Source organism: Diplotaxodon limnothrissa, linkage group LG8, assembly GCF_057381915.1.
Source record: "Diplotaxodon limnothrissa isolate DT_005_m linkage group LG8, D_limnothrissa_male_GT1.1, whole genome shotgun sequence".
NCBI classification, from domain to species: domain Eukaryota; kingdom Metazoa; phylum Chordata; class Actinopteri; order Cichliformes; family Cichlidae; genus Diplotaxodon; species Diplotaxodon limnothrissa.
The window spans coordinates 18,858,452-18,886,400 of record NC_140603.1 but is presented as its reverse complement, the minus strand read 5'-3'; the positions used below and the strand labels follow the sequence as shown (position 1 = coordinate 18,886,400).

General features: G+C 40.2%; 1 protein-coding gene across 1 annotated transcript; it reads right to left on the bottom strand.

Annotated features, from left to right (window-relative positions):
• Positions 1-131: 131 nt before the first annotated feature.
• ccdc186 (coiled-coil domain-containing protein 186) lies at positions 132-27,949 on the bottom strand. The gene is made up of 16 exons (XM_085361424.1): positions 27,862-27,949; positions 25,404-26,394; positions 24,957-25,083; positions 21,403-21,531; positions 19,031-19,243; positions 18,556-18,675; positions 17,746-17,850; positions 16,999-17,097; positions 14,746-14,832; positions 14,519-14,661; positions 13,586-13,841; positions 12,976-13,165; positions 11,381-11,461; positions 10,886-11,114; positions 5,459-5,678; positions 132-2,887 (listed from the first exon to the last, which is right to left on the bottom strand). Exons 2-16 carry the CDS (start codon positions 26,339-26,341, stop codon positions 2,804-2,806), a joined length of 3,021 nt encoding a protein of 1,006 aa, XP_085217550.1. The 5' UTR covers positions 26,342-26,394; positions 27,862-27,949; the 3' UTR covers positions 132-2,803.

Below are 27,949 nucleotides of genomic sequence, written 5' to 3'. Positions count from 1 at the left end.
CCACCCCGCCCGATAAACAGAAACCAGGACAACAGATGTTAGTGTCAACAGGAAGGAGGAAAAGCACAAAGCAAGACTGCTGCAGAACATTCAAGATGAACTTAAGACTCATCTCCTTTTATTCCCTGAAAACATAGTATGTACATCATCCACAATCTTTTTTTTTTAAAACATCTCATCAGAATTTTACACAATGGCATATCTACAAATGTATAATATAATCACAGTTTGAATATTCCACAAGACAGATCAAAGGGAATCATTGCACAGCAGGAAAACAAATAATGGCAACTTCTCTCATTTTCTTTTACAGATCGGCACTCGCACATACTGAACACCATGTTTTCATATTCATCAAGGGAAACGTGAGGTTTGTTTTAGTCAGCCGCACAATGCTGCAGCATGGCTTCATTTCAAGGCTGTGGAATCGTGTTGGATCAGCGGGAACGTCGCCTCTCTCGAGTTGACACGCTATGACCAAAAATCAGACGCCGCGTATTAGCATGCCTCGGAGGATTTACTTGGACAATCCCATGCGACTGTATTGCATAGGCTGTATTATGCTTCTGTGCCAGAAGCAAACTGCCAAAATACAAGACTGTTAATCACCTTATTCAGCAGCAAGCACCTACTTCTTGATTAAAGATGCATGAAAATTTGGCATAATTTGCAAAAATGCAACTTCACTGAAAATCAGCTAAAAAAGGCTAATAACACCCAGAATGAAGACAAACTCCAGGTTTGCTACCTGCACGCTTGCATACTGAGCTCACGTCGCAATGAAGTCAGTTCGAATGAAATAAAAAAGTCAACACACCGAAACCTCTGTGCAGAAATAGAGAGGCTTTAAAGACTCCGCGCACTCAATCCTGGAAACTTTCATCTTTATTAACATAGTGGTCCATTTTAACATAGCCTCAGGGTGAATTGGGGGGGGGGGGGGGAAGAAATGGAGGCTTATCTTTTGTGACAGCTTCTGCAATCAGATCAAACCAACTGAAGAGAGACTGGCATTGTTAAATTGAGTTGCTCTCTTCCCTTCATCCAAAGTGTTTGCGAATGTGTATCTCTCTTACTTAAATAGCTGTCAGCGAGAGACAAAAGCATTGTGTGTAGCTCGGGGATGCTGAGCTGCAGGTGTGTGTGTGTGTGTGTGTGCGCGCGCGCGCGTCTTCGTTTGGCTGACAGACTCTGCTCTAAATGCAAATCGCACGTTCCCTCTCGGTGGAACAAACTCCGGTTAAAGCCTATAAGCCCCGACAGCTGAAGCATGTACACAAGGTGTAAACACAACGAGGCTCGAGAGGTTAACAAAAAGGCACACATGCAGCCATGCACACACCATTTTAAATACACACACACACACTGGGGCAGGTGCTTGTTGCACAGACATGAGCGATAAACAGACCACATGGAGACAGACAGTCACGTTCAGAAACACAAAAAAAAGACAAAAAAAAAAAGAGAAGAAAAGAAAAACAAATAGGATCAGCATTGCACTTTGTCCCTGGATATATTTCTGTTGGCTTTCCTGAGCTATAGCTACAGATCTTCTGTTCTCCCTTTGATTCATCTACATTTGATTTACTTCAATGGACTCAGTGACGCTACAAAAAAAAAAAAAAGAAGAAAAAAGAGGAGTGTGACAAGAATACCTAAACATTTCAGTCTCTTTTTTCTCCCCCAACCTCCTACCAAATCATATTATACACATGGTGCTAAAAAAGTTTCCAACCACTGAGCATCTGCCAAAAATATGAGGAATGCTAATGACGCCGGAAAGCCGAGACATACACATCTTGTCTGGATTAGATGGGCTACTGCCAACTGATGCTAATGAACTGCCTACAATCTGAGTTTAAACACTAAGGTTAAGGACTAAAATGTTTGAGGTATTCATTCATTTAAACTGAGAGCAAAAAAAAAAAAAAGAAATCCACAGGAAAGTGAGTGATAAAGAATAACAGATATGAAATCACGTGTACTAAAATAAAACTCAGTTTTAACCCAACCTAAAAGAAAATAAGTGAAAATACGTTGTGGACTGCTTCTAGGATTTGCTGATGGCTGCCAGGAGGAAACTGAAGCAGTCTGCTTCCTTTCAAGTCTAGCAGCGGTGTCGCACAGATGGTCAGGTCTTGCTGATGTGAAGAACCTTGGTTCACAATCTTGCACCAGCCACGGCTGATCTGTTTTCTTCAGGTTTACCTTTAAATATGGAGTGGCGTGCTGTCAAGCTGAGGAAGCAGTCTTTAAAAAAATAACAGCAATAATAACAATAATACATTTGGCTTGGAGACAGAGAGAACATGCTGGCCATGAGATCATCTCAGTGTATTTACCGTATGATGGATGGAGATCTGTGGAGCCTAATGTGTCAGAATGTCAGGATCTTTGCCTCTTGTTTTTTCTTTTAGCTACACTCCAGGTAGAATTTGCTATACATTCAGAATGAAGTCAATTATTTTACAAGGCAATTAAAAGTTTCAAGCTAGAAGCGACTGGCGTTAAGAGTCTTCTTGGTGTGGCTCGGGAGGGGGGGGTGATCCAGAGGTGAGCCAGAGGAAGATTCGTTGTGTCAGAGGCAAAAAATAGAGGGAGTTTTACAATATGGATGGAATAGAGATCATTCAAGTAGGTTTAGATAACTTGTTTTTCCCCAAATGGACAGAAACAGAGTTTGAGTGCTTCTTCACGAAACAGGCTGCTGGCACTTAGACATTCAACTCATTCTTCATGCGTGTAAAAAAACAAAAACAAACAGAGGTCCTCAAATAGTTCTCGGGCCTGTGAGGCGGTCGTGTCACTTCCTCCTCACGCCGTCCTCGGGATCCCTCTGCTGCTTTATGAGCTTTTCGATCTCAGCCCCGAGAGTCTGCAGGTTCTCCTGAAAAACGGAACAAAAGGGAAGATGAAGCATTAAAGCGGCACACGAGGGACCGGTGTGCTAGTTATAACTCTATTGTTAAAAACCGGCCCCTGTCTTGTCCATTTTCCTGATGTTTTCTGAAAATAGCAGGGCATTAGTCACACCGTCTGCAGAAACCAATTGCCGCCATCAAATCTCATCAATATGAAGGACAATCATCGGCGGCTTAAAAATCAGAAAAGCCTGGATCATCCATCTCGGTAAAAGTGAAGCCTTGATATGGCTTTGTCTGAATATTTTACTGTCATTTTAACATTGAGTGTTTTTACATCATTCCTTCCTTCACGCTGCCAATCATCTTTCATCTGCAGAAAGAAGTCTGAAAGCTAGAAATTACTCCCACATTTTATTGCAATTTATTGTCTTGTTCAGGTTTTTTCTTTTTTAATGAAGAGAGTCTCTAATATGTAAAAAAACAAACAAAAAAAACCAATAAGAAGCTGACTGGCTGCATCATTTGGAAATATTTATGAAAGCTTGTTCCCACATAAACATCAACGTGGCTGCGACAATACATGTTGAAAGAGTGGTGACACTTTGCTTGGATTTATGTGGGCGTGTTGGAAACGCTAGAAATATTTTGTTTTGTTGTTTTTGTTGTGAAATCCACCAGATTGATTTTTTTGTCATTTTATTTATCGATTTATTTATTTTTCTGGCCCACCATGTTTGACACTGATTCTAGACACATTTGACATTTTCTATGTCGACATTTGCTTGCATTGCACTGCATTGCACACTGACTGCAGAAACAGACACAGCGGTAAATTGCCTGTAATTGTCTTGTTTTTATCCACAGCGAGCAGCATTTAAATAAATGACCTCTGTTAAAACTCACTGCAAGCCCGGCGCTGCACTAACTGACGGCAGCTACCTACTGAACGGCTCTGGAGGATTCAGAAGCCACGGAGAGAGATTTCCCTCAGGAGCCGGTGGAGAGCAAAACAGAGTGAAATGGAGAAACGCCACACAATCACAGGCTAATGTTGTTTTGGGTTGTGACTGCTGGTTACATCCACAAAATCAAATTGAGGCTGTAAGCTTTATGTTCAGCGACGAAATGTGAATAAATATGAGCAAATCAACATAGATACACAACAAGGTCAACACGCAGCACTCTGATAAATACATCCACACTCCAGCTGGGTGGGTAATGCCAGTCTTAACAAGGTTAATCTTAAAAAAAAACAACTACAAAAAAAAACAAAAAAAACGTCTGATCGTGTCCACTAAGGGGACATAAATAAATACTTTCCACATCCAGCCTCTACATGATGTCATATCCCCTCTCAAGTTTCAAACCTGAGAAGGAATATTGATCGATACGACATCAACAAGTCAGAAACTACTAAGTGCATTAAAAGACCAAAAGGTTCAGCACACTAAATGAGGATGGACACCATTAATTGAGGCTTAAATCAACTATGAATAAAGAATACATGTCTCAGTTACAGTAGGCCACAGTCTCTGTGCTCAGCGATAGCATCAATAATGCAGGCTCTGATCTGAATTGGACTACGACTTTCAACGTGTCGTCTCGAGTTATGTCAAGCTGACAAACTGCTCGTCGCAGGACTGTCAGCCTGTCAAATATCTCACAGAGACAATACGATGCATGCTGTGGCTGGCTTTGAAGCTTCGAAGAGCGATCCAAATATCACATAACGCCACTTAACGAAAGGGAAAAGGTGGTCTGACATTCACCCTTTATCACATTATTTTTAATGGTGGTTTCACAACATGCGGTTATTGACAATAACTGGCTGTGTGGCGCGGTTTGCTTCCTGCCATTAAACAGAATACAAAGGCAACGACGCAATGAAAAGATGCCATAAGAGATACACAAGAAATTTGACTGAACGCAATAATAATTTGTAAGATGTCGAGATGATAGAAGTTTAATAGCAAATATCTCAGTGTGAAACTTTGTGCTAGAGGCGCTAAAGCAGAGCGAGCCAGGCATCCTGCAGTCTCCAGGGCTTACAGAGGTGTGAGATTAATGTACGACAAGAACACAAACGCTAGAAACACAAAAACATCTTCCAACCGTTAAAATAAAAAACACGAACGCAGCAGAATACACCTTTACAAGCACGAGCGTGATCTGTGCAAATGAAGAAGAAGGGGAAATGCTACGCTGGCAGCTGTATGAATTAGAAATGCTGATGTGAATAATTTTTCGGTGTTTTGTGATGCGTCAAACTGTGAATCCACCAGTTTGACATCAACTCACATTTTTATATTTAGATTTGTTGGATTAAAATGGTGATTGCAGTGTCCGCACGCTTTGATAATGAAGTCACATCAGGCTGCGTCGCTCCAAAGGTGAAGCGTGACGCTCGCACGGCTGATTAATTATCCGCTCGAATCACAAAATAAAATACTTAAAAAAAATTTTTTTAAAAAGCAACTTAAGGCTGCAAAAGGAAACTGCTCTGGTCATCAATATCATCACTGCGTTTAAATGAGTTGTTCTGCATTTCAAGAGGAATACTCTGGTGCGATGAAGCCTGCTGGGGTACGCCTTACCTTCAGCGTAATGTTCTTCAGCAGCGTGTCCTCCAACACGGCCTGCAGCTTCCTGTTAATCTCCAGCGACAGGTCCAGGGTCAGCCCGCTGTCTGCCGGGTGGGAGGTGTAAAGCGAAGCCATGATGCCTCCCCGCCGGCTGAGGTGGGCCTTGTTAATATCAGATGCCTCTGATGAGAGGGCCCCTGTCTCCTCTCTCAGCACATAGCTCTGGATAATTCTGCAGGGATGAAGAGGGAGGAGATGAGTCAAACCACATGCTTCAAAAAAAAAAAAAAAAAAAGTAAAAGGGAATAAAGTGAATGCATCGGCTGGAGACTGCTGAGTGAAGAAAATTGAGAAAGTGGGATTTCATAGTTAGGAGCTCTCCAAGCTCCCGCAGAGCAATAAACCATTTCCAGCAGCAAAAAAGGAAGAAGAAAAAAAACTCAGCCGACATTACAAGAATACTAATCCCACTGGGATGGGCTGTTGCACTCATGTACGCGGGATACATTCAGTCATAGTTAGAAAGAATATTATTGTGCCTGTCAGAGAAGGAAAGGTAATGAAAACGCGGCGTAAGAGCGGCCGACCAGGATTCAATTAATCAACCGGCATGCCTGCATGCGCGTATGAGAAAGTGAGATAAATCTTCATGTTCATTATACATTTTCATCACAGTAACAATATGGTGTCGAGGTTAAGCTATGTTTGTGTCACAGAGAGGGAAAGAAGAGAATTAATCAACTTAACAGCTCTAAACTTCCTGTTGTTCAATTTTCCCATCGCAGCCCAGCGAACACTGAGGAGCAAGTGTTTCCATTTAGAGGAGACCAGACCCATAGAGAGCCGCCACTGAATTTCAATTCATTACTGCCGCCTACATTCTTACTCCCCCCCTCTGTCAATATGTGACCAAAGACAGAGAGTGAGAGAGAAAATAATGCAAAGTGCAAGCTCAAGCGAAAGATGCTGGTTAAGTATGGTAGGGAGATTAAAATGTTAGCATTTTTTTAAAGTCTGCTGTCATATGAGGGAAGATATTTGAGTTAGACTTTAGACATCAAAACTGAAACATGCGCAGGCCTTTTCCAATTGCATCCGTATCCTTTCATTTTCCAATCACTTAATAAAGGAGTGCAGATAGCTGAAGAGGGCTGCGTACTGTCCTAGAGAAAAGATCAACAACCCAGTACTATAATCGATATTTGTAACCCGCTGTCGATCCAACCATAAACCTAAAGTACTCAACTATCAACTAGCAATGTGTAGTTCAAATTCAGGGTGGCTAGCTATAAGATGAGCTCAGAGTATGGGGCACTTAAAATAATAAAAGCTGAAAGACTCGAGATTTTTAAAAAGATTCATTAGATAGGAATACAGTGTTTAAAACGCTTCTATTTCTATATTAAACACAACTACCACTACTGCCACCAAGACTCATTAAGTATTTATGAAAAATGCAAAGTAGGAATTAACACAGAACCATAAATGGAAATGAGTACAAAACATCATCCTGTGCTATGAGGAGCTTTATAGATCAGTCATCTTTCAGTCTGCAACAAGCTATGGATCCATTCTAGTCAATTACACTGACCTCCAGTGGTGTCTTTCAGTGTTAAACACCTAGATTTAGACATGCATGGGGGACTAAGTGATTCAAGAAGAGCCCACTGTTTAATTATTCCTGTTCGCAGAGGCATTTATGTGAATGTGTTGGGAAAGAGGTGAAAAGGGTCGGAAACATGCCTGTGATATTTTCATTAATATAACATGCATTAACGGCCCATGTTAAAATAGGTGAATCGAGTTGCAGGTACCAATCAGCATGCAGCAGCCTACATTTGTAAAAAATGCAAAAGCACCAGCAATTCAACCCGAACTGAAAAGATTCAATGTTTGCATAAACAGAAAAGAGGGATTGTTTTTAACATGCATTTTAAGCATCCATACTCAGAGATGGGTCCTGCTCCTGTTCTTTTATAATGCATGTGCTTTTTATGCTAATGTAAATCTAACACATAAGGAAAGCGAACATCTACCTCAAACTATGCTATGGTGTATTGATTCTAATCTAGCAAAGCAAATAAGTACATGGGTGCAAAATTATATGGATAATAGCTCTGCAAGTATCATAAAAGAGCCACCACCAGAAAATATCCCCATCCACACTCACAGAAAAACACATGGGCTACCACAGACATAAAATTAAACTTACCTCTAGACTAGCCTTGCAAGGGTCCATATTAGGACCCCAGTTCCATCACGACAGTGTTTAGTAAAAACAAAAAAAGTGACAGAAATTAAAGATGTGGCTACATGATGTGCTCAATGGCATGCACAGGTCGGCAGGGGGAAGAGATCAGAAATTTAGAATGACAATGACTTATTATTTTGAATCTAAGACTCAAAGGGATTTTTTTTCCCTTCTAAAAAAGAGGGGCAGCGAGTCATGCATGCATAGCGTGAGGGTGGCACAACAGCTCAATTAAGAAACCACAGTTCTTAAGATTACAAACTTTGGACTTCAAAGGTCGGAAGAAAGAAAGCGGACAAAAAAAAAAAAATATTGTGGTCTGTATTCAGAACATGGAGGCTATAAGCAGGAAGTAATCAGCTTCATTTTGTACAACAACAAGTACACCTGCTCAGTTAATGCAAATGCATGTGATGAGATCTCAATAAACCATAACACAATCCTTCATCCAGAAAATATGAAGGGACAACATCATGACAACAGCAAAAATACTTTAAGATATGACCCTGACTGGCAATGAGACAGATATCCCTGAAGTGATGCGTCCCATTATGCATACTTAACCCATTCACCAGTGTGGGCCCACAATAGCCTGCAACAGAGCCTATATTCCTCTGATTTACAGTTATCATTGATCGCAGCCTTAGTGGAGTGAAAAGAGTGCTCTCCAGATAAATAGGTATCAACACCTCCTGAGCAGAAGGCCTCCGCCTGCTTTGTTCCCATCTGGTCTTCAACAGTATCATTTTAATTCAAGTCACATGAACAGCCAATTTAGACCTAATAGCCATAATAACCAGGTGTGGCAGTTGAGGGAAAGACATCACTGCCCTTGAAGGATGCTGCTGCTAATTCTGCTCGTTTTAGCTCATTTACTTCCAATCACATATACTGTACTCTATACACTGACCCGTCTTTGACTTCCTACACACATTACATCAACAAGCCACTCCGGGAACATAATGCAAGGCTGCGTGATGAGTGAAAATACATCTACAAATCACCAGGTAGCGATAAAATTGCTAAGTGGGAGGGACCATTTCTGGTTTCGCAATTATTTTTTCTTTGCTCCTGCAAGACTATTATATTGTAGCAATGCTACAGCTTTTTAACTGTAGCCGCAGGTTTCAGTCATTACAATATGGTTTCTGCAGAATCTTGTTCTGTCTCGCTTAGAAAAACAAAATACTACAATACCATTGATCTACAGCTACAGTTGCTAAAGAAAATAGACCAACGGTACTGTAAGACTAAGCAATATGGACCAAATATGATCCTGCATTAAAGCCATAAGAAGATTTCACAACTGAACTTTAGCCAATATCGAGAGAATGGGCAGCTTAAGACGATGCTCAGACCTGATTTTTCTGAGCAGAACAAAACAGAAGATCGACTGCATCACGTGAGTTCGCCAGGCTGGAAAAACACCATTTATTTTAGGCGATGAGTATCCTTGTTAGACACCTGAACACTTTACTGGACTTTGTGAAAACTCACTCAAGTCAGACCCCGCTGCATATTCCTTCATGGGATAATTATAAGAAAGGTTTAGGGCTCAAACTGTTCAAATGGGGCACTGTGTCTCTCTCTGTGTTGCAGGCGTATTTGTGAGCTAGTGGGGCCACTGGGACTGCAGTGGACTGCACTGATGCAGCTTTAAAGAAAAAAGGGTTTTAGATTGCAACAATAAACCGTATCACTATCAAATATCTACTTTGAATAGATTTTAAATGTAAAACGTATTGTCCAGCCCTGGCCAGTGGCACCCAGAAAGGCTCCTCCCACTTTCAAAAGTGAGCTTAAAGATGAAAAACACTGCTATGATTATGACAAGTGTCATGGATGTGGTATCGAAGATTAGCCACCAACTCTACTTTATCTGAAACCCTTTAAGATTTAGCCGCTATGTATCAGTCTCTTTATTCATCACCTGCTTCGGCCTTACAGCTATCTTGTCAGTATTCACCGGGCTGTCCTGGAGGGATAGGGACAGAAAGGCAAAAAGGACAAATTTACATCCCTGCTCTGAGTAGTGTAACCCTCCCACACCCGGCCCCGTGCTTAGCAGAGATTTTACACAGCTAAATTTAGCTTCGCAACCGTGGGATTCGTCCTCAATTTTAACTCTTAAATGTAGGTTGAGGCTAATGGATTTAATCCGAGTTTATGGCTGGGAAACAAATGAGAAGTGGGAAAGCAGAGATGATCCAAGGAGAATCAAGTAGGATGGATGAAAAGAAAAAAAACTGAAGCAGAACTTTAGCAAACTGTACAGCTGAACTATAGGACTTCAGTTATTTACCTTTCAGCTTTGAGACCTTCTGACTTTTTAAATATCCTATTTTTTTAGCTTTATATCATATCAAAAACAAATATATAGATTTAATAAACATATATTCATTGATCATTTTATCCTAGTATACCAGTATAGCACACGATGGACTGCGAGGCCTTAAATGTAGAATACGCAACAATGCGATGAGATTAATATCGTCCAAACGTCCTTTACACTGGCTTTTTCATTGCAGGTGATGGAGATGAATATGGATGGAGCATCATTAAGCAGTCATACACATGCGGCTCCATGTATGGCTCAGACTATAAATAGATTTCAGCGAAGTTTGTCATGAATGAGTCAGTGCCTTCATGGGTTAGGATCAAAAGATTAGAGGGTGAGACAAAGAAGGAAGCAGAGCACCGTAAACTGTCTGTATGGGGGTCAAGGTCAGCTGAAGCATCCTTTCATCATTTGGAAAATCTGTGTCGAACCAAGTTATGAAATGAGATATGATACGTTCAGCGCTCAGAGCTTAGCTGTCATATTGGTCAGGGTGTTTCGATGTTTAAAAAGTGAATAAAAAGAACTGAACGTATACGTAGCATAGACTACACATCCTACTTTAAGTTGTTAGTTTTCTTAAAAGGCAGAGGTTGTTTGCAGAGAGTTTCATTTTCTCAAACCTGTAATATTACTGCTATCTTTTAAATAAAAGCCATAAAGCCTGAAACACTGTATCTGAGACTTTTGTGCATTTGCACTGGGACTGCTGTCAATTTCAAACCTTTATTCATAAGTACTGCTTGAGCACGCAACAATCAAAAAGATTCCAAAACATTAGAGGTAGAGATGCAAGAAGTTGTGTCATTTCCCGTTTTCTGCTTCCTCTATGTTGGTCCATCCCACTCACTTGGTCTTTTTGCGGATCTCTTCCACCAGTTGCTTGATATGGTCCTCCATGAATTCGATTTTCTCCTGCTTCCGAGCTAGAGCCTTTTGCAGACGGACGATACGCTCAACGAGCACAGCCTTGTCGACCTCTGGGAAACTGTCCACAACCACCACCGAAGGGCCCGACTGGCTCTCTGGTGACCGCTCTTCAACGCCACTGCTGCCGCCATGACGTGCATTCAAAGAACCTGGAGCATCAAGGGGATAGACACACATCACCAATGAACAATTTTCACTGATGTGGCTTTGATCATGTAAGAATAAGCTGTGAAATATTGCTTTCCTGTATGAAACATTGACTAGATACAATGTTTGGGGGGGGTTTTTAGAAGAAGAAAAAGAAGAAAAAGAAGAAGAAGTAGTAGTAGTATCTATCCCATTGAAAGGCCCAATAGCAAAAAATAAAAAATTACAACTTTAGGTGTTAAATACTAACCAAATCTTGGAGTAGTACCTGAGGAACTGGAGCGACTGCCCATACTGCTGGCATCCCGTTCGCACCCTCCATTCTCAACTTGCTCCAGCCTTTTTCGGGCTTTAGAGAAAAAGAAAGATTTGTTAACTGTCAAAAAGTGACTAATACCAAGATGTCATTGTCACAGACACTTTGTGAAAATCAACATCACTGACAATTAAATATTATGAAAATGAGCATCACAGCTCAGCTGAACTCTCGGAAGGATTCAACCTGAATAAACATGACACAGGTTGCTTTTGAAGAACCCTGCAGGCTCAGCAAACCTTCCAAGGTTGAACAAAGGCTTGAAATGACTATGCTGATTAAGTGTAACTGCTACACTGATGAAAAATTACTGTTTCTGCCAAGAAAAATGTCCTCTCTAGCCTACAAGACAGCTGAAAGTGAAAGGATTGATCACAGAACATAAAAGTGCTGAACTTTCAGCTCTAAGGTTTTTCTTTGCTCCCAGAGAAGAGGCGAGGGAAGCTGGCTCACCCTGTTAGGTATAACCACAGCAGGGATCCACCTGTACACTCATCAATCACTTTGCAGATTCTCCTCGTTATGTGACTCTGTGATAGTGTTCCTCTTTGTTTTCTTATCCAGGTATACTTTAATTGCCCTGACACTATTTTTGCGATCATTGTCATGTTGATTTCCAGATGGTATTGTGTTGAGAATCTCTTGAAGGTTTTCTGTATTCATGATTCCACCAGTTTTGACAAGATCTCCAACACCACTATTCCCAAATCATGACAGAGCCTTCACTGTAGGCTGTAGACACTCATTGTCTCCTGAAGTCCTTCATACATAGATGGCGATTTCAGAATCAGAAGACGGGCCAGATACATGTGTCAGGTTTTTGCTGGCTTTTTTCCCCAATTCTTAAGGATATGACTTTCAAATAATGTTTATCTGATGGAGATAATTTTTCAGGCCTTGCACTTCTTCTTTTATCCTCAAATTTTTTAAAGCACACACTGCACACCATTCTGAGATATGCCAATATTTCACCTAATAGCTCTTTGGGAATCTCCTTGCTGGTGTTATCTTTGGAACCAAAAAATAAGAACATGAGCAAAATGTCACAGCAAATGTCCAAAAAGAACTATGAAAGCCCTTCGATAAGCCTGGAGAACTATTGCTTAAGACTACTTTAAAAAAATGACGAGAAGCTGGCTCCCTGGAAGCTAAATCTAAAGAAAAATGAGGTGAATCAAGACTTTTCTGCAGTACTTTATATATATGAATGACAAAACTATTGAAGGGTTGATAATTCAATGAAATGATACAATTCTCTATATTACAGTTATTCTGTTGTTTCATGACAGTTAGCAAAGGGTTTGTCACAGTGGGTGTCTGCACATGTTTGATTTGCACAGATCTCTTTGAGACCGGTCTTCTCCTTAGATGGAACTCGGGATTTTTAACTTGTTAGGAAAATGTGTAAAGCACTAAACAACCGAGACGCTGCCATTTTCCATGATAGATGTTTGAGAAATCATCTGCCTTTTCAAACCAACCTTTATTATTATTCTAGACTTTCTATACAAAAACAAGAGATGCATAAATACATTAGGGTATCTGACCTTGTGTTAGCTGTTTTGTGAGGTCTTTGATATTAGCAGCTTGCTTCCTTTTCTGAGTCACCAGCTCATCCCTCAGCTCTTCTACTCTGGTTTTCAGTTGGGCCACCTCCGTCTGCAGTGCTGCCCGCTCCTCCTGCAGACTCTGCACCTCTTGTCGTCTTAGCGCCTCTTCCTGTTTCAGTTGCTGTGACTGCAGGATTAATGGTGTAAGAAAAAAAAAAAAAAGACTAATGATGTAATAACACCAATTATATAGTAGTAATATATATTGGAATGGCTGCTTGCTTTAAAAACAAAATTAAAAAGATATTTTAAGGCTTTCTCCTGAATTTCGAGCAGGAAAATGTCATTACTTATAACAACACAGTGATCCACTGTATGTTTTCTCAGTTCTGCTTCTACAAAATGATTCAAACATTTGATTAGAAAATGTATTTCAATCTTTCTTTAATCAAACCAGGAAACGTGAGCAGACGCTGAAACCAAAACAATTTGATAACAACTTCAAAAAAGAAGAAAAACAAAGACAAAAATGAGTTTAGTATCATTTTTATCTTTCATCTCATCAACAAATGCATTGTATCAGATAGTGCATTCAGAGTACGCCAACCTTGTCTTCCAGCAGCCTGTTGGTCTCCTCCAGCTTTCCTTGAAGCTCGGTGAAGTTGTTAGTTAGCTGGTCCAGCTGAGACTGTAGTGCGTTGCTCTCCGACTGAAGCTGAGCGTTCTTGCTGCTCAACTTCTCAGTGAAGCCCAGTAACTCAGCTTCACGCTCTCTGCTGCCTTGTACATCACGGTGCAGGTCAGCCATTTGATTGGTCAGGCCATCCACTTCATCACGAAGTGATTTGATTTCCTGTTCATCGCTACATCCAGAAAACAATAAATAAATCATTAAATGGGCTTTAAATGGGCTCAATGACTAAAAAAATAATAATAATAATAATGGCAAGCTAAACATTTTAACTGTTCAATATAATTAAATGTACATGGATTGCATTGCTTATTTAGGTAAGCCTTTTCTTTTGCACAAATATAAAAATGTTTCAGTTTTCTCTACTGTGACTATCCCTTCTTTCTATTAAATCATCTTCACATGGCCATCACAGTCACACACCCACACAGGGACCAGAGTCCCTTTCCTGCCCTCTATGCTATATCTGTCTCTGCTCTATCTTTAAATGCTCTGATGAAGCAGTTGAGTGAGAAAAAAAGAAGAACAGGTAGTATATTACAAACTGTACATTTCTATAAAAAACTGTCATGTCAGCATGGTAATACAGGTCCAAAGCAAAACAAAAACAAAAAAAACAAAACAAAAACTTATACTAAACATGCTTGCTCATAGTGAAATAACAAATGTCACTTTTTTGTGCATTAAGTATAGTTAGGCCCTTTAGTTGATGGTGCTTCAATATTTGTTACTATGTAAATGTGCTATCTTTTATTTATTTCTGTCAGATGCCACATATGCAAAACTGCTCTGTTCAGTGTGCGGTGGTGTCCCATCACACTTCCTATATGGGTGAGTGTGTGGCTGTACCATTGATGCTGCTCCTGAAGTGCAGTCACCTCTTCGAGCTTTTCTCTCTGGCGGCCAATCTCCGTTTTTTGCCGGTTGATGATCTCCCTGTACTTGGTCAGCTCATCCTCCCACCGTGGACGCTCATCCTCCAGACACTTTAACTAAAGAATAACACAACTTTCTTGCAGTGAAGACCTGGAGATATCCTGTGTGCCAATGTTTAAACACCTGTATGTCGAACAAACCTTTGTGCGTAGCGTATCAAGCTCATCCATGGCCTCTTTATAGCTCCTCTTCAGGTCTTCCAGCTCTTTGGCTTTCACCCGGTGTAGCTGCCAGATGCAGTAGATTGTCCATTAGATATGCAACCACTGTTTTGTGTTTTGCATTGCTTCTGTAAAAATAAGCTCTTAAAATAAGCTATCAAAAGAATACCCAACAAATTTTCCTCTCTTTTTGTTCAGTTCAGTTCACATACACAAAAGTTGATTATGGAGTTCCACAGGGTTCTGTCCTGGGACCAATACTTAAAGAAAAAAAAAACAATTATAAAAACTTCTCTAAAGCAATATTATTCTGCTATGCAGATGATTACCATGATAGCCAGTTTATGTATGTAGCCATCCAGTTGCAAATAATTGCAGTCTAATTTAAAAACGCATACAATAATGAGCACAAATCCTCTGCAGCACCTATTTGGTACACCCCGACTGCAAATAACTGGCTGGTTACATTTGCTTGTATTCTGGTCATCTTCCTACATAAAAGCAAGGTTGCTGAGTGCCATATCGTGTTGCATCCTGCAGCAACAATGTCACTATTTGTGGAGAAATTTCTGAATTTTTTTTTTCAGCTCTTTTCAGAGCTGGATTTAATGTGAATTTCTGTGCATACAGACTGCAACAGTTTTACAGAAGACAGATTTGCAACATTTGCTGATTAATTACAGACTACATTCAACCTCAGGTTGATACCAAACAGACTCCATCTTATTGCCGTTTTGTCACTCTGAAGATGGCAACTGAATGCGAGTGGTCATAGACCTGCCAAAGTCAACAAGATCACAAGTTGCAATAATTCTGGCCCTGCCAGTCTCCAATTACTGTTTACCCTAATGTCACCAGACCCTTGTTACTCATGCTTTATATTTAGAAAACCTATTATTTGGCCCCAAAAACCTCTGAAATCTAATCAGTGCATAACAATACCCTGCCCTCCAGTACTACTGAGACGACTATGGAGTCATTTTTCACCAGGACTGGTCGTTTGACTTGCAAATGAAACATGCAGTTGGGGCCACACCTGCTTTCACTTCCACACTATACTCAAAATAGGAAACTCTGTGATTCAGTGATGTTGAAATACTAGCCAGCATATTTGTCTATAAATAACATTGGTCAGAACTCTGCTAATTCTGACTAATTATTACAACTTAAGTTCAGTGGTTTTACAAAGCAATGCAACTATCGGTCAAAAAAGAAAATCATACAGTTGCAGAATTTTTAATGCAGAAGCCTTCCTGGGCAACCTGTGTGTGTTATAGTAATCTGTTCATTAAAGTTGCTTTATTTATGCATTAATTAAGCATGTGAAAGCAATGACCATCTTTTTAACAAAGCCATTACCAGTGCTACTGAAAGTCAACTTTTCCCAGAAGCTATTAGTAGTCTGTGGTAACCACGACAACATGGCAGTAATGGAGATGCTGGTAAATTTTCTACTGTTGATTCTTACATTTATCCCTTCCAATCTAATTTTATAGCCAAAAACCAATGGAAACTTTGTACTTGCATTATTTATGACTGAGATGCATCATCACTTGAGCATAACACACATACTAAAATAAACACAGGCTTGGACCAGTTTATTCATCAGCAGAGTAGTGACATCTGCCAAAAATCAACATCCATGATAAACCCTGTCCTAAAAACTATTTCCACACAGTATCAGTGATGGCCCTGCAATGTACTCTCCAGTTACTGGGAAGAATAAAATCTCTGACATAATACCTAACTGGATGAATCTCTTTATGATCAAATTTCAGACCCCTGAAGAAAACAAAACAATGTAAAAAACATCTGCCACCTTAAATCCATCAAAATGTAAATCTAAGACCATCTCATTTAAACACAGACATTTTAAGGACTTTCTAGAAAAACAAAACAGGCTGTAGAATGAAAACAGGAGATGTGTGATGTATCCTGAGTTGTTGTTGAAATGCACAGCTTCATATTGATTATTTCTAGGCCATTTATTTTTAAAGTGCATTTCCCTTTTGGTGTTATTATTACATTTTCCCCAATTTTTCAGTTTTCAACTCTTGTTAACACAATCTAACAAATCTACTGCTTATTCAGTGAAAATCCTAATGCTATAATGCAATGTAGTAAACTGAACTTGACATGCAGATGCTATGTTTTGCCTTAGGAGGGCAAAGTGGATGATAGGATTGGGTACACATCTCTGAGAATGTGTTGTGTATGCGTATTTAGTTTCACCTCTAACTGGTCTGTTTGTTCCTGCTTGTGTTTCTCCAGCTCTCCTTTCGTCTCCCTAAGTTTAGCATCAAGCTCATTGGACCTGAGTTCCTCTGATTCCTGAAAGAGAGTAGACAGTGAAGATTTTAAAAAACAAACAGGGCAAGAGAAAAGTCAAATACAGTGTAAAAAGACAGCCTTAAAAAAAAAAAAAGAATAAAAAAGAGGGGTCTCAGTTGAAGGAAAATATTTTTATAGACACAAATAACAGGGAATAACTGCCAGTAATGATTTTCCATTTGTGGTTTATGTCATATTGTTTTATTTTTAAGTCTTACTTTGTGATATGCTGACACTGTTGTCTGCGATTTAAAAAAAAGGTAATAATCTTTCTACCACAGAGACAGAGACTAGCACAGCTCTTTGCTACCATCACAAGGTACAAATGAAAAATGCTTTTCTCTTGAAGCAGAATCGGTCGTGCTCTAGTTCAGTTGTTACTGAATAGCATATTTTTAAATTCTATGAAAAGAACAATGCCGCGGCAATAGCGTCATGCAGTCTTTGTCTGCACGCGTAATAGCATGTTATAGTTAAAGATCAACTTTTGTGTTGGGTTAGGCCATTTATTCAAAAGTAAGCCAACTGATTGCAGTGACAGATACAAATCATGCACAAATAAACACTTATTCAGACTGATTCTGGGAAAATCTACTTCTTCCATGGTCTTGAGCAATCTGTTATTTTCCTGTGTTAAATATCACAAACCTGGTATGTTCGAATCATGTCCTGGCAGTTCTTGCGGATCTGCTCAGTCTCTTCCTTCGCCTGGGCCAACTTGGACGTGGTCTCTCTCAGTTTGTCTTTAGTTTCCTGCAAATAAACACAAATATGCTTTTGTACTATAGCACTAAAGCACAATTTTAAGATGCACAGATACCTGTCAACCACACAGAAAAGTGGCTCAACAGCTGCGACCTTCAGGAACCACCGACTTTTTTTTTTTTTTTACCATTTCCCCTCTGTTTATAGCCTCATATTTGCTTGGAGTCACTTCAAAAATAAAACCATTAGTTTGTAATAAGACGATCTCAAAAATAGCTATGATGTTAATGATGATTTTCTTGCAGGTCCATTACTGTACCATTTTCACCCCATTTCATTTTGCCTGTGACTCACAAGACGCCTCTAATTATGTTTTTTTATGGCGTGTCTGCAGACAAAAATGACTGAAGGAGATGTAATTTGTATGCTGGCGTAAGTCTTTGACAAACAACCGGTCTTTAAACAAAAGGAAATTAACATTAACCAGAAGAGGAATGCTGTTTTAATAATATGGGTAAGGCATACTCTGAAAACTGGAGCTGCATGTAGTCATGTAAATGTGTCATTTTAATTTTTGAATAAAATTTGGCTCTAGCATGCTGAGGTGCACATGCTCACTCTATAATATCATCGAAATCCTGAGGATAATATATGCAACAGAGGTCAAATTAACCTTGTACACCTCCTTTTTTACCTTCATTGACTATTAAATTTTAATAAAATAACAAAAAATAAACACAAAAGTTACATTACCTTGTGCGCATCTGCCTCACTCTTTAACTTGTTCTGGGCCCATTTGACCTTGATGAGATGGGAGTTGATCTCCTCCTTTAGTTTGTCCACATCTCGAGTCAACCTGCCAACCTCCCCTTCCTAAGAACGCAGTTCAAAGGACAGATCAGCAAACAGATATTTGGTTGGGAGCCAACATTTCTTTTATTAAAAAACCTGCTTTTTGTTTCTCACTGATAGTTCTAAAAGGGTCCTACATCTGCAAACCACCGTAGGAAGAATAAATCTATCGCCCACACAATGCTCGCTTCACTGAAAAACTAATATAAGGTCGCTTATGTGATCTAATTTTCACTGTGAAGTACTGTGTATTCAAAGCAAAAGCTATGTCTATTTTTTTATTATGTCTAGTGGCAAATTAGGCTGAATTTAAATGAGTTCAAATAGATAAATACAAAACTCTCTCTATAAAACAGAGGCACTATAAAATAGTCACCTTTGCTTCATACAGCTGCTGCAGCCGCCCTTTCTCCTGAGCCAGCTGGTTTCCTCGCAGGGCCTGGCGATCCACCTCTTTGGTGGCTTCTCTCAGTTTCTTCTCCAGACTCTCTTTATCCCGCCTCAGGTCGAGGGCCTCTTTCTCACCCCGCACGTATTTCATCACCATGGTCTCCTTCTCTTGCCTCGCCTCATCACATTTCTTATTCACCTGGGGAGTTTTATTTTTTTAATATTAGGAGATGTCAGTTGACACTTCGATCACTGAGATACTCGTATTGTTAGGTCCTTATACATATCACAAAAACAACTGACGTTTCTCTTGGAACTGTCCAACAGCAGATGGCTGAGGCAGTGATTTATCAGCTACCTTACTTTGCCTTCCATAACCTGGACAAGTGACAGACAGCTGGAGAAACACATGCACCCTCCCCAGATGCAGTGGGGGTAGATTTCAGGACTGTCACTGTTCATCTGTCAGCATGTCAGCATTTTACAAATGGAGCCAACAAGCTTTCCATTTGCCAGCTATATTAAAAAAAAATAAAAATCTGCTCCTTATTGAAGGCAATTTATTAGCTTATTATTTAGTAAAGGACAGTAACGCTCCCAGGCTTTTATAATTCCCATATTTTTCTTTTCTTACACTAACAAGGGCTTAACTGTATTTTTTAAAATGATTCAGTAATTCATCAACGTAATTAAACAAAATGGGTTTTTTTTTTTTAAAAAATGGTAGGAAATGGTATCAAGGAACCAAAGAAGACACATTCAGTCAGTGAAAGCTTGATAAATAAATATGTGCCATTTAAGCAGCTGATGTGTGTATGGCTGAAACGATAGTAGGACAGGCTCTGCTAACACAGTTAAACATCTAAAATAATGTGTGGAGGAAAAATAACATAATGGATGCTGGAGGTTTGCTCTGAAAAGAATAAGCAGCAAGTGGATAAACTACTTTGTGTGCTGCTATGCATCCTGCAGAGGAGAAAAAGGCTTCTGCCACCCGCTGTGGTTTATGATGGAGCTGAAGTCTGTCAATGGGCGATTCCTCTGAAAGGCAGCTGATTACACTCTTTTATTTATTTGTTGCACAGTACTTGGGATGGCGTGTATTTGCACAGGAGAACCTTATAAAATTGTATTATAAATTTAAGAAAGGCTGTGTACGCCTTCTTTCTTGTACAAAAGCACACGGGTCCACCAACCACTGTGGGGAAACTCAAAGGAAAGAAATTATCTTTTATTTGGCACAAAGCGTCTTTAGATTAACAATACCAAATGTTTTGATCCTCGGGGGCTCCAGCTGATTATGAGCGGGACACACTATTAGTACAAGAGAGGAATGATTCAAGAGAAGGGCTTAAAGAGAGACAACCAAGTGCAAAATCAAACCCCTACTGCTCATTGAGCAGTGAAATTAAAAATTGTAAAGTGTGACAAAACTGTCAAGAGAAAAGTCCCTTCCATGGTTTCAACCAGGTGTGCAAATGGTTGGATGAAAATGTGCTTCCCTGCACTATTCGTTTAACAAGTGATTAAATCTGCAATAACAAGAGTTTGCTGTGCAAAGACCTTGAACATTCAGCTGCTAGTTTTGCGTAAACAGCTTGAAAGAAAATGAGAATACAAAAGCCTGAGTATTTTTGTAGTTAGACTTCATTTTAACCATTTCAGCAAGTACTTTAATCTAAAGACTAACACAAAAATATTTAGAAGAGAATGTGACATTGACATTTATATTTTAGAAAGCCATATCTCAAACTAGAACCTATAGCAAGGGGAAAACTGCTTTATGTGCTGCCATGTATCCTGCCCTGATACCCCTATACTCTATTCAGCAAATAGGTGCATTATTACACAATGTGAACCTTTCTTCTATAAACAGAGTACATACAAAAAAAGCCCCTGACTGTTGTGAATGATGTGAATGACTAGTCCAGAGCGCTTTGTTGTGGTTTGAATTTAATTAGCTGTCTGAGATGCTGTTTTTTCACTATGCGATCTCTCCCCCAGATGCTGTAACATTAGTTCTTGTCAGTACATTAATAACACCAACACCATCAGCAGGCATTCATAAAATTGGTGGCAGGAATGTGCACCGTTATATCTTGTGAAGCTCAGAAAACCATTTTACCTACACTTCAACAATAGTGACCCCCCCCCCCCAATCCAACCACTCAGTGGAACTATAATATACTCCCCCCCTCCCTTTAACATTTTTTAAAAAATGTAAAAACTGTGATAAACCTGGCCTACTGATAAGACAGAAACGAGAGCAGAGGTGCACATAACTTTAAGACTGAGGCAAAGCTAATTTGTGCTACCAGATTATCAAGGATGCAGGTGAATAATAGGTTCCAGTTGTACCTGTTCAATCCGGTAACCTGTCTCCTTCTGGATCTGCTGGAGAGCAGCTTTAGCTGACTGCTCCTGGTGAACAAGTTTATCCCGCGACTCCTTCAGTTCTTTCAGCAGCTCGTTCACCTTCGCCTCCAACTGCAAAAACAGGAATAGACAGTGTAATCAACTAGTTGGGCAATTTTGAAGTCTGGGCCACACCTGGGATAACCTGCTACGCAGGGTGACAACTGAGACAGAATGTGGAATAACTACATTTAGACAGCGGTGTCAGGGCTTTCAACCCCTCTAGATACTTGTACTGTAAACATGGAAATACTCCATTAAAAAATAATGACGAATGACAGACGAGAGCCTCTTCTACCTGAAATATAATCTTTTAATCTGATTGTTTTATGGCACAGTCTTTATTAGGGCCCGAGCACCGAGAGTGCGAAGGCCCTATTGTATCTGCTCCGTTTCTTATTATTATTATTCACCCCAAACAAGGGCCTTTTTGAGGGCCTAAACATGCTCAAAAACTCATGAAATTTTGCACACATGCCAGGTTTGGTGAAAAATTTTGTATTTTAATGGTTTTACATATGAGCACTGGGAAATGGCTCTAGAGCACCACCTATGCCTTGTTAAATGCAGCCCTACGACCACACGGTTTGAGCTACATGTATGAAATTTGGCACACATGTGTATCATGCCAAGACGAACAAAAAAGTCTGTGGGCCCATTGACGCAAACCCAACAGGAAGTCCGCCATTTTGGATTGAAGGTGACATTTTGGCTCTGATTTTACCGTTTCCATGCCTTGTACTTTAACGAACTCCTCCTTGGGATTTGGTCCTATAAACTTCAAATTTGGACAGTGTCAACTACACCCTTGTGCCATGTTAAATTGCGGAGCTTTTGAGTTTTCACAATACTATGAGGCCGTGGCGCCATGGCGAATTTCGATGACTCGCCATGAAAATCTTATTGCCTCTCATTCTGTCATACATGTTCCGATCTGGACCAAAGAGCACACATATGATAAGGCTCCACCCCTGAACATATTTCAACTGCCATATTTGACATCAAGGACAGCGCCACCTAGTGGGAACAGGAAATGTCATGTTTTACACTTTGGGGTACAGTATAGTGATGGGTGACATCTGCAGCCTCAAATTTCTCCAGGAAAGCCTTAAGGAGTTGGTCTTGCGTTACAGTGAAAACTGTGAGTTTTCACGAAAGGGTGTGACCCCAGCAGCATGGCGAACTTTGATGTCACGCCATGAAGAAACAAATTAGTATAACTCAATGAAATCCAGTCTGATCAGTACCAGACTTTACAGGCATGATGTCAGACCCGCCCTGAACAGATTGATGTGCCCATTGTCGGAAATACGGACAGCGCCACCTAGTGGCAACAGGAAATGTCATGGCTTTAACTTTGTTGTACTGATTTTCACAGGTTGATCGTGGCCACCTCAAAAGCGGTGAATATCACCATCAGTCCCTCGTGATGCTTCAGTGCAAAAATTGTGACTTTAAACTGAACGGCGCACCCTGGTGGCAACACGGTTCATCATGAAAGATGAAGTGGCTTTTGAGGGGCTTGGAAAGTTTATAGAGGCTTGAAATTTGGCACACACCTCCAAATGGATGAAGGCATTGTTGTTATGTAACCATTTTCCTTGAATAGCGCAAAATGGCTCCACAGCGCCCCCTACAATATTTCAAAACATCAGCCCCTGCTCTGTGTTTCATCTATGAGTCTGACACTTGGTAAGCTTGTGTAAGATATCAAGATGTACAAAAAAGTCTCTTGGAGCAATATCCCAAATCCAACAGGAAGTCAGCCATTTTAAAATTAATGTGTAATTTTGATGACATTTTCCCCCCTTTTCAGGCCTCATACTTTGACGAACTCCTCCAAGGGATTTCATCATATTGAAGCATTCTTCAGTGTGTAGAATCTAAAGACCTTTGTGATGTTAAATTGCGAAGCTTTTTCCGTTCAGGGAAACGGGGTGGTCATGGCGGCACGTAGAGTTTCAATCACTCGCAAAAAGCAGTAATCTGCTGTCACTAAAAAACACAATGTCCAATCTCTCCCAAAGGTCGCAGGTGTGATGAGACTCGAGCTCGGAAATGTTTGTTATGCTATTTGTCAATAATGGTTAGAGCGCCACCTAGTGGCATGACTATAATCCTGGTTGAATAAGATGAAATGTTAGCTGGTGATTAAAAGCATGAAATCCATCAATGTGACATCACATCGGACGTGCCGGTTTGAGGTGTTGGCAGTGGCTCGACGTGCCGGGGGTGCGAGGGCCCTCATAACGCTGCTTGCAGCTTTAATTTTCTTATTACATTTCTGAAAAGTAAACAAAATTATGAAATTATTTTGGATTTTTGCTGGACAAAAATGATCCAGGCATATACTGGATGCGTGTAATAATAAAATTACTCCTGTCTGTCTGCTAGGGCAGTGCTTAAACAAACCATGTTACCAAGAACATATTAACCAATTATTGTTGCTTCCATGGCAACAGCAATGCTTAACTGAGCCCGATGAATAGAAACGCACTTTATGTTTGTAGTTGTAGCTAGGTGGGTAAGCTTTGTAAGAAGCTTTTGTGGTGGGAGAAACCACAAAAAAGGCGGGATATTAAAAACTGCATAGAATTCACACAAATGATGATGTTCATGCCCATTGAATGTTGGCAATCAGTACACATCACCGGGCTGTTTTGTTTGACTCGCCTGTTTACCAGTTATACACAGCTGTACTCCAATTTTTAATCAAACTGATATGTGACAGTGAAGGGTACAACTACACAGGCTTGCTTCTCCCATTTTAAACAATACAAAACAGACTAATTATTTTCTTGAATGTACCCTTGTTCTCTAACTAGAAAGGTGCTCAGATATCCATCCCAGCAACTTAAAAGCATCAGGTGTGTCCATGGTTTTTGTATTTTGCTTAATGCACCGGGTCACATTCCATCACAAGTGCCAAAACCAAGGTTGAATTTGACAGATCAAAGCATTGCTGACCTCACAACTTTGCCAATTTCAATTGACTTTTAACAGACTCATACCACTGAAAAGCAAAACTCCACAAGATAACTTTGGTGAGGTTTGATCTGAATATCATTTTTGCCAAGTTTGGTAAAAACCACAAAAACATGTCCTTACAAAACATATACGCCAGCACTCCAGTGTGGTGCTTTGAACACAGCTTGACCCAACAAATCCAACAGGAAAAAATTGCATCTGGTTCAAAAGGTACTTGTATGAATGTCTGAATACTGATATGTCTGACAAGAAATCAGATTAAAAACACTGAAGTGGAAAATTTTCTCAGTGATGGAAAAATCATTTGGTTAATGTGCTTCCATTACCATTTTTTATAAGTCTCTTGGAAAAAGAACAAAACTTGATGACACATCCAAATAAATATGGCCTATTAGTTTGGAATATGCTTGACTTTGACCAAGTTTCCCCCTCATTACTTGAGTTTATATCATAAACAGTGAATTCCATATAACCCTGAACAACATAAGAAAGCATAGGGGCACACTAACCTTTGTAATGGTGGCAAAGCGCTGCTTTTCTGTTTCTGTCCTCCTTTTGAGCTCATCTCTCATTTTGTCCTTCTCTGAACAGATACCCAGGATCAGCTCCTGATGTCTCTTGTTTTCCTCAAGCAACCTGTACAAACAAGAGAGCACGCACAATCTCAATTCAGGTCAAGCCCATATAAAGTAGTTTTTGAATCTCTAAAAGAATCTTGACTGCTGCTATTAAGGCCAAGAGGCATAGCGGGACAGGAAAAATCTGTGGATTATACTCTGTATTCATCACAAAAATTAATGCTTAGGTTTTGACATAATTATTCTCCTTTGTCTGCTTTTTCAAAGTAAGAAAAAAAACATTAAATGAGTAGACTGAGCCCATTTAAAAGTCAAGTACAGTAAATATGGCACTTTCTAATGACCTGCGATATGAATATGTAGAAAATACCAACTTACTTCTGAATAGCCTTCTCCTGTTGTGCATATTTGTACTGCACACACTTCTCGAAGACTACCATGCATCCCTCCTGGTCCGTGGGGAGTCCATTGACAGGTGAGCTCCCTTTCCGCTCACTTCTATCGTCACCATGCGGCAGCTGACAAGCCAAGAGCTCAGACTCAAGCTCATCTAGCAGTGACTCTTGTGACAGTGACCGCTGGATCTGAGAAATAAGCTTTCGGCTGCAATCAGTGTCATAAGGACTTGCAGAAGAATTTGAGGGAAACAGGTTTTTGGCACTGGTTTGAGGGCTGGAAGCAAGCGAGGAGCTAAAGGTGTCAGAGATCGGGGTAGAAGGTCCATTAGAAATACCGGAGGTTGTTGTTGAGTCTGTGGGTGAGTTTTTGGAAGTGCTATGGACAGAAGAGGATGATGGACTCTCAGCTGAACTACTATCCTCAGCAGGTGATGGCTCAGTGGGGCAATTTGTAACCAAGAGCGATGGCTGTTCATTGCCATTTGGAATGGTAGCATCAAAAGTCAATACGGTATCTTCTGTCCCTTTAAGAACAGAAGGAGAGTTTTCTACTACATCCACAGTAGGTACTGGGGCTACCAAAGTGCTACCACTCTCATTTGAAGGACTTTCTGGAGGCTTCCCACTTTCCACTAAAACAGTTCTGGTATCAACAGGCTCCTCTTTCACATCTGGATGTTCATGACTGCATGTTTGAGCTTCATGTTCCGTCTTTGTGTCCATCTCAGCAAGTGCTGTAGTCTTGACTGATTCACCGTCAAGCTGCAATTCATCTTTTGCCTGACTGCAGGTTTCCGCCTCCTGTGCACTGTTGAGAGAGATTTCTTCCTCCTCGTCTGCATTAGACGTGTTGACATTAAGGAGATTCATCTGGTGTGATGCCGTCGTCAAGGACTGAACCTCTGATCCTTCCATCATTTATGTATCTGAAGCAGGACTGAGGTGTACCCAGGTCCTCCTCTGACTCAAATCTGTGTGACAGAGAGAAAAAAAAAAGACTGAATGGAAGCAGACCTAAACTATTTATTTGTTTTATTCACACCAACACAGCAGTTTTTCCGTGAACAACCTGAAATTCCTTTAAGTCACAGATACAGCACCTGGATTACTATCATGTTTTCCCTTCCTTGTTAAGCTTAAAATTTCCTCATTGTAGTTTATTATGCAACCAAAAGGAAGCCTAAACTCAAAGAATTTCCCAACATACAGCCTCATTTGCTGCGACACACACAAAGGGGTGTGGACCTGGAAAAACCTGTGGTGAGATACAGCTTGAAGAGCATGGTACACACATAAGATAGGCATTTACGATTACTGCAAAGCCTGAACTTGCTTTCAAAATACATGCATTCAGAAGTCCCACAATTAGAAACATCCTGTTTAATGAATTCATTCACTTTCACTTTTTATTACACTTCGAAGGGACTCGTGCATACTCTCCAGTCAACGTAAAGAATAAGAAATAAAACAGCAATGGCTGAGAAAAAGAAATTAAAGACAGTTTATAATTTAAGAAAATGTGTCTGCTAGCAGATTTGCTCCAAATGGTTTAAGGTTAGTAAACAAAGCCGTCCTATCGGAGTCTGAAGCCTTAAATTACAATTTTTTTTATTTAAATAGCGTTTTCTCAGCATTTACCGTGTTATTCATTACTATGATTATTAATAACTGGGATCCTTTAAGTTATTCTCCCTTTAACAATGTGTAATCGTGACGCCCCTTTTCTGTTTCATGTCCCGAAATCCTCCTCATTTGTCCCACCTCTTTCAATACCATCGTCTAGCACTGCTCTTATACCAACTAAGAGGAGTTTCTTTATGTTATTTACACTAATACATACAAGCATTAAGCTCACCATTACCCTGCAGTCATAAATGTAAGGCTGCAGTTACAAAACGGCGTCTTCTGTTGACGCAGTAAAAGCGCAACAGCTTTAACAGATGCAATGCAGAAGATGCTCCAGTGACGGGTGCCATGCAATAACACAGGAGTTATTGTAATGTAGGCAGTCAGTCTTATTCAAACATACCGTTAAGTGTCCGAGCTTGCTGTAAGCAGCAGGCCGACGTCCCGCTTGTGTTTACTGCTGATTAATCTACATTTCGCTTCATTTAACGTTAGCAACACCTTTGATGGCTTTAGCTCGCTAGCTATTGATTTTGCCTTGACAGGGCTATGAAAACGAAAGGAAAAGAAAGACTGGCGTACGACATAGAACACCCTGTGAGTAAAATATAGCTACTAACAATAGGTTTAACGCTAAACTACAGACTGACAAACTGTAAGCGGGCAGTTAGCCTAGAAAGCTAAGCTACACTGATAAGCCTTGTGTTAGCTCGTACAATCCAATCATCTCATGCTTGACTTAGCGCAGCTAGCGCTAGCATCGAACATAAATATCAAAGAAAGCTTAATAAAGGCTGTTATAAGTTACCCACCGAGAAGGAAAACCCCATGGTGTGCTTCGATGTGGAGACAATCGGGGTAAAAATGAACTTTGAACCTCCCCTGCCTTACCAGCTGATC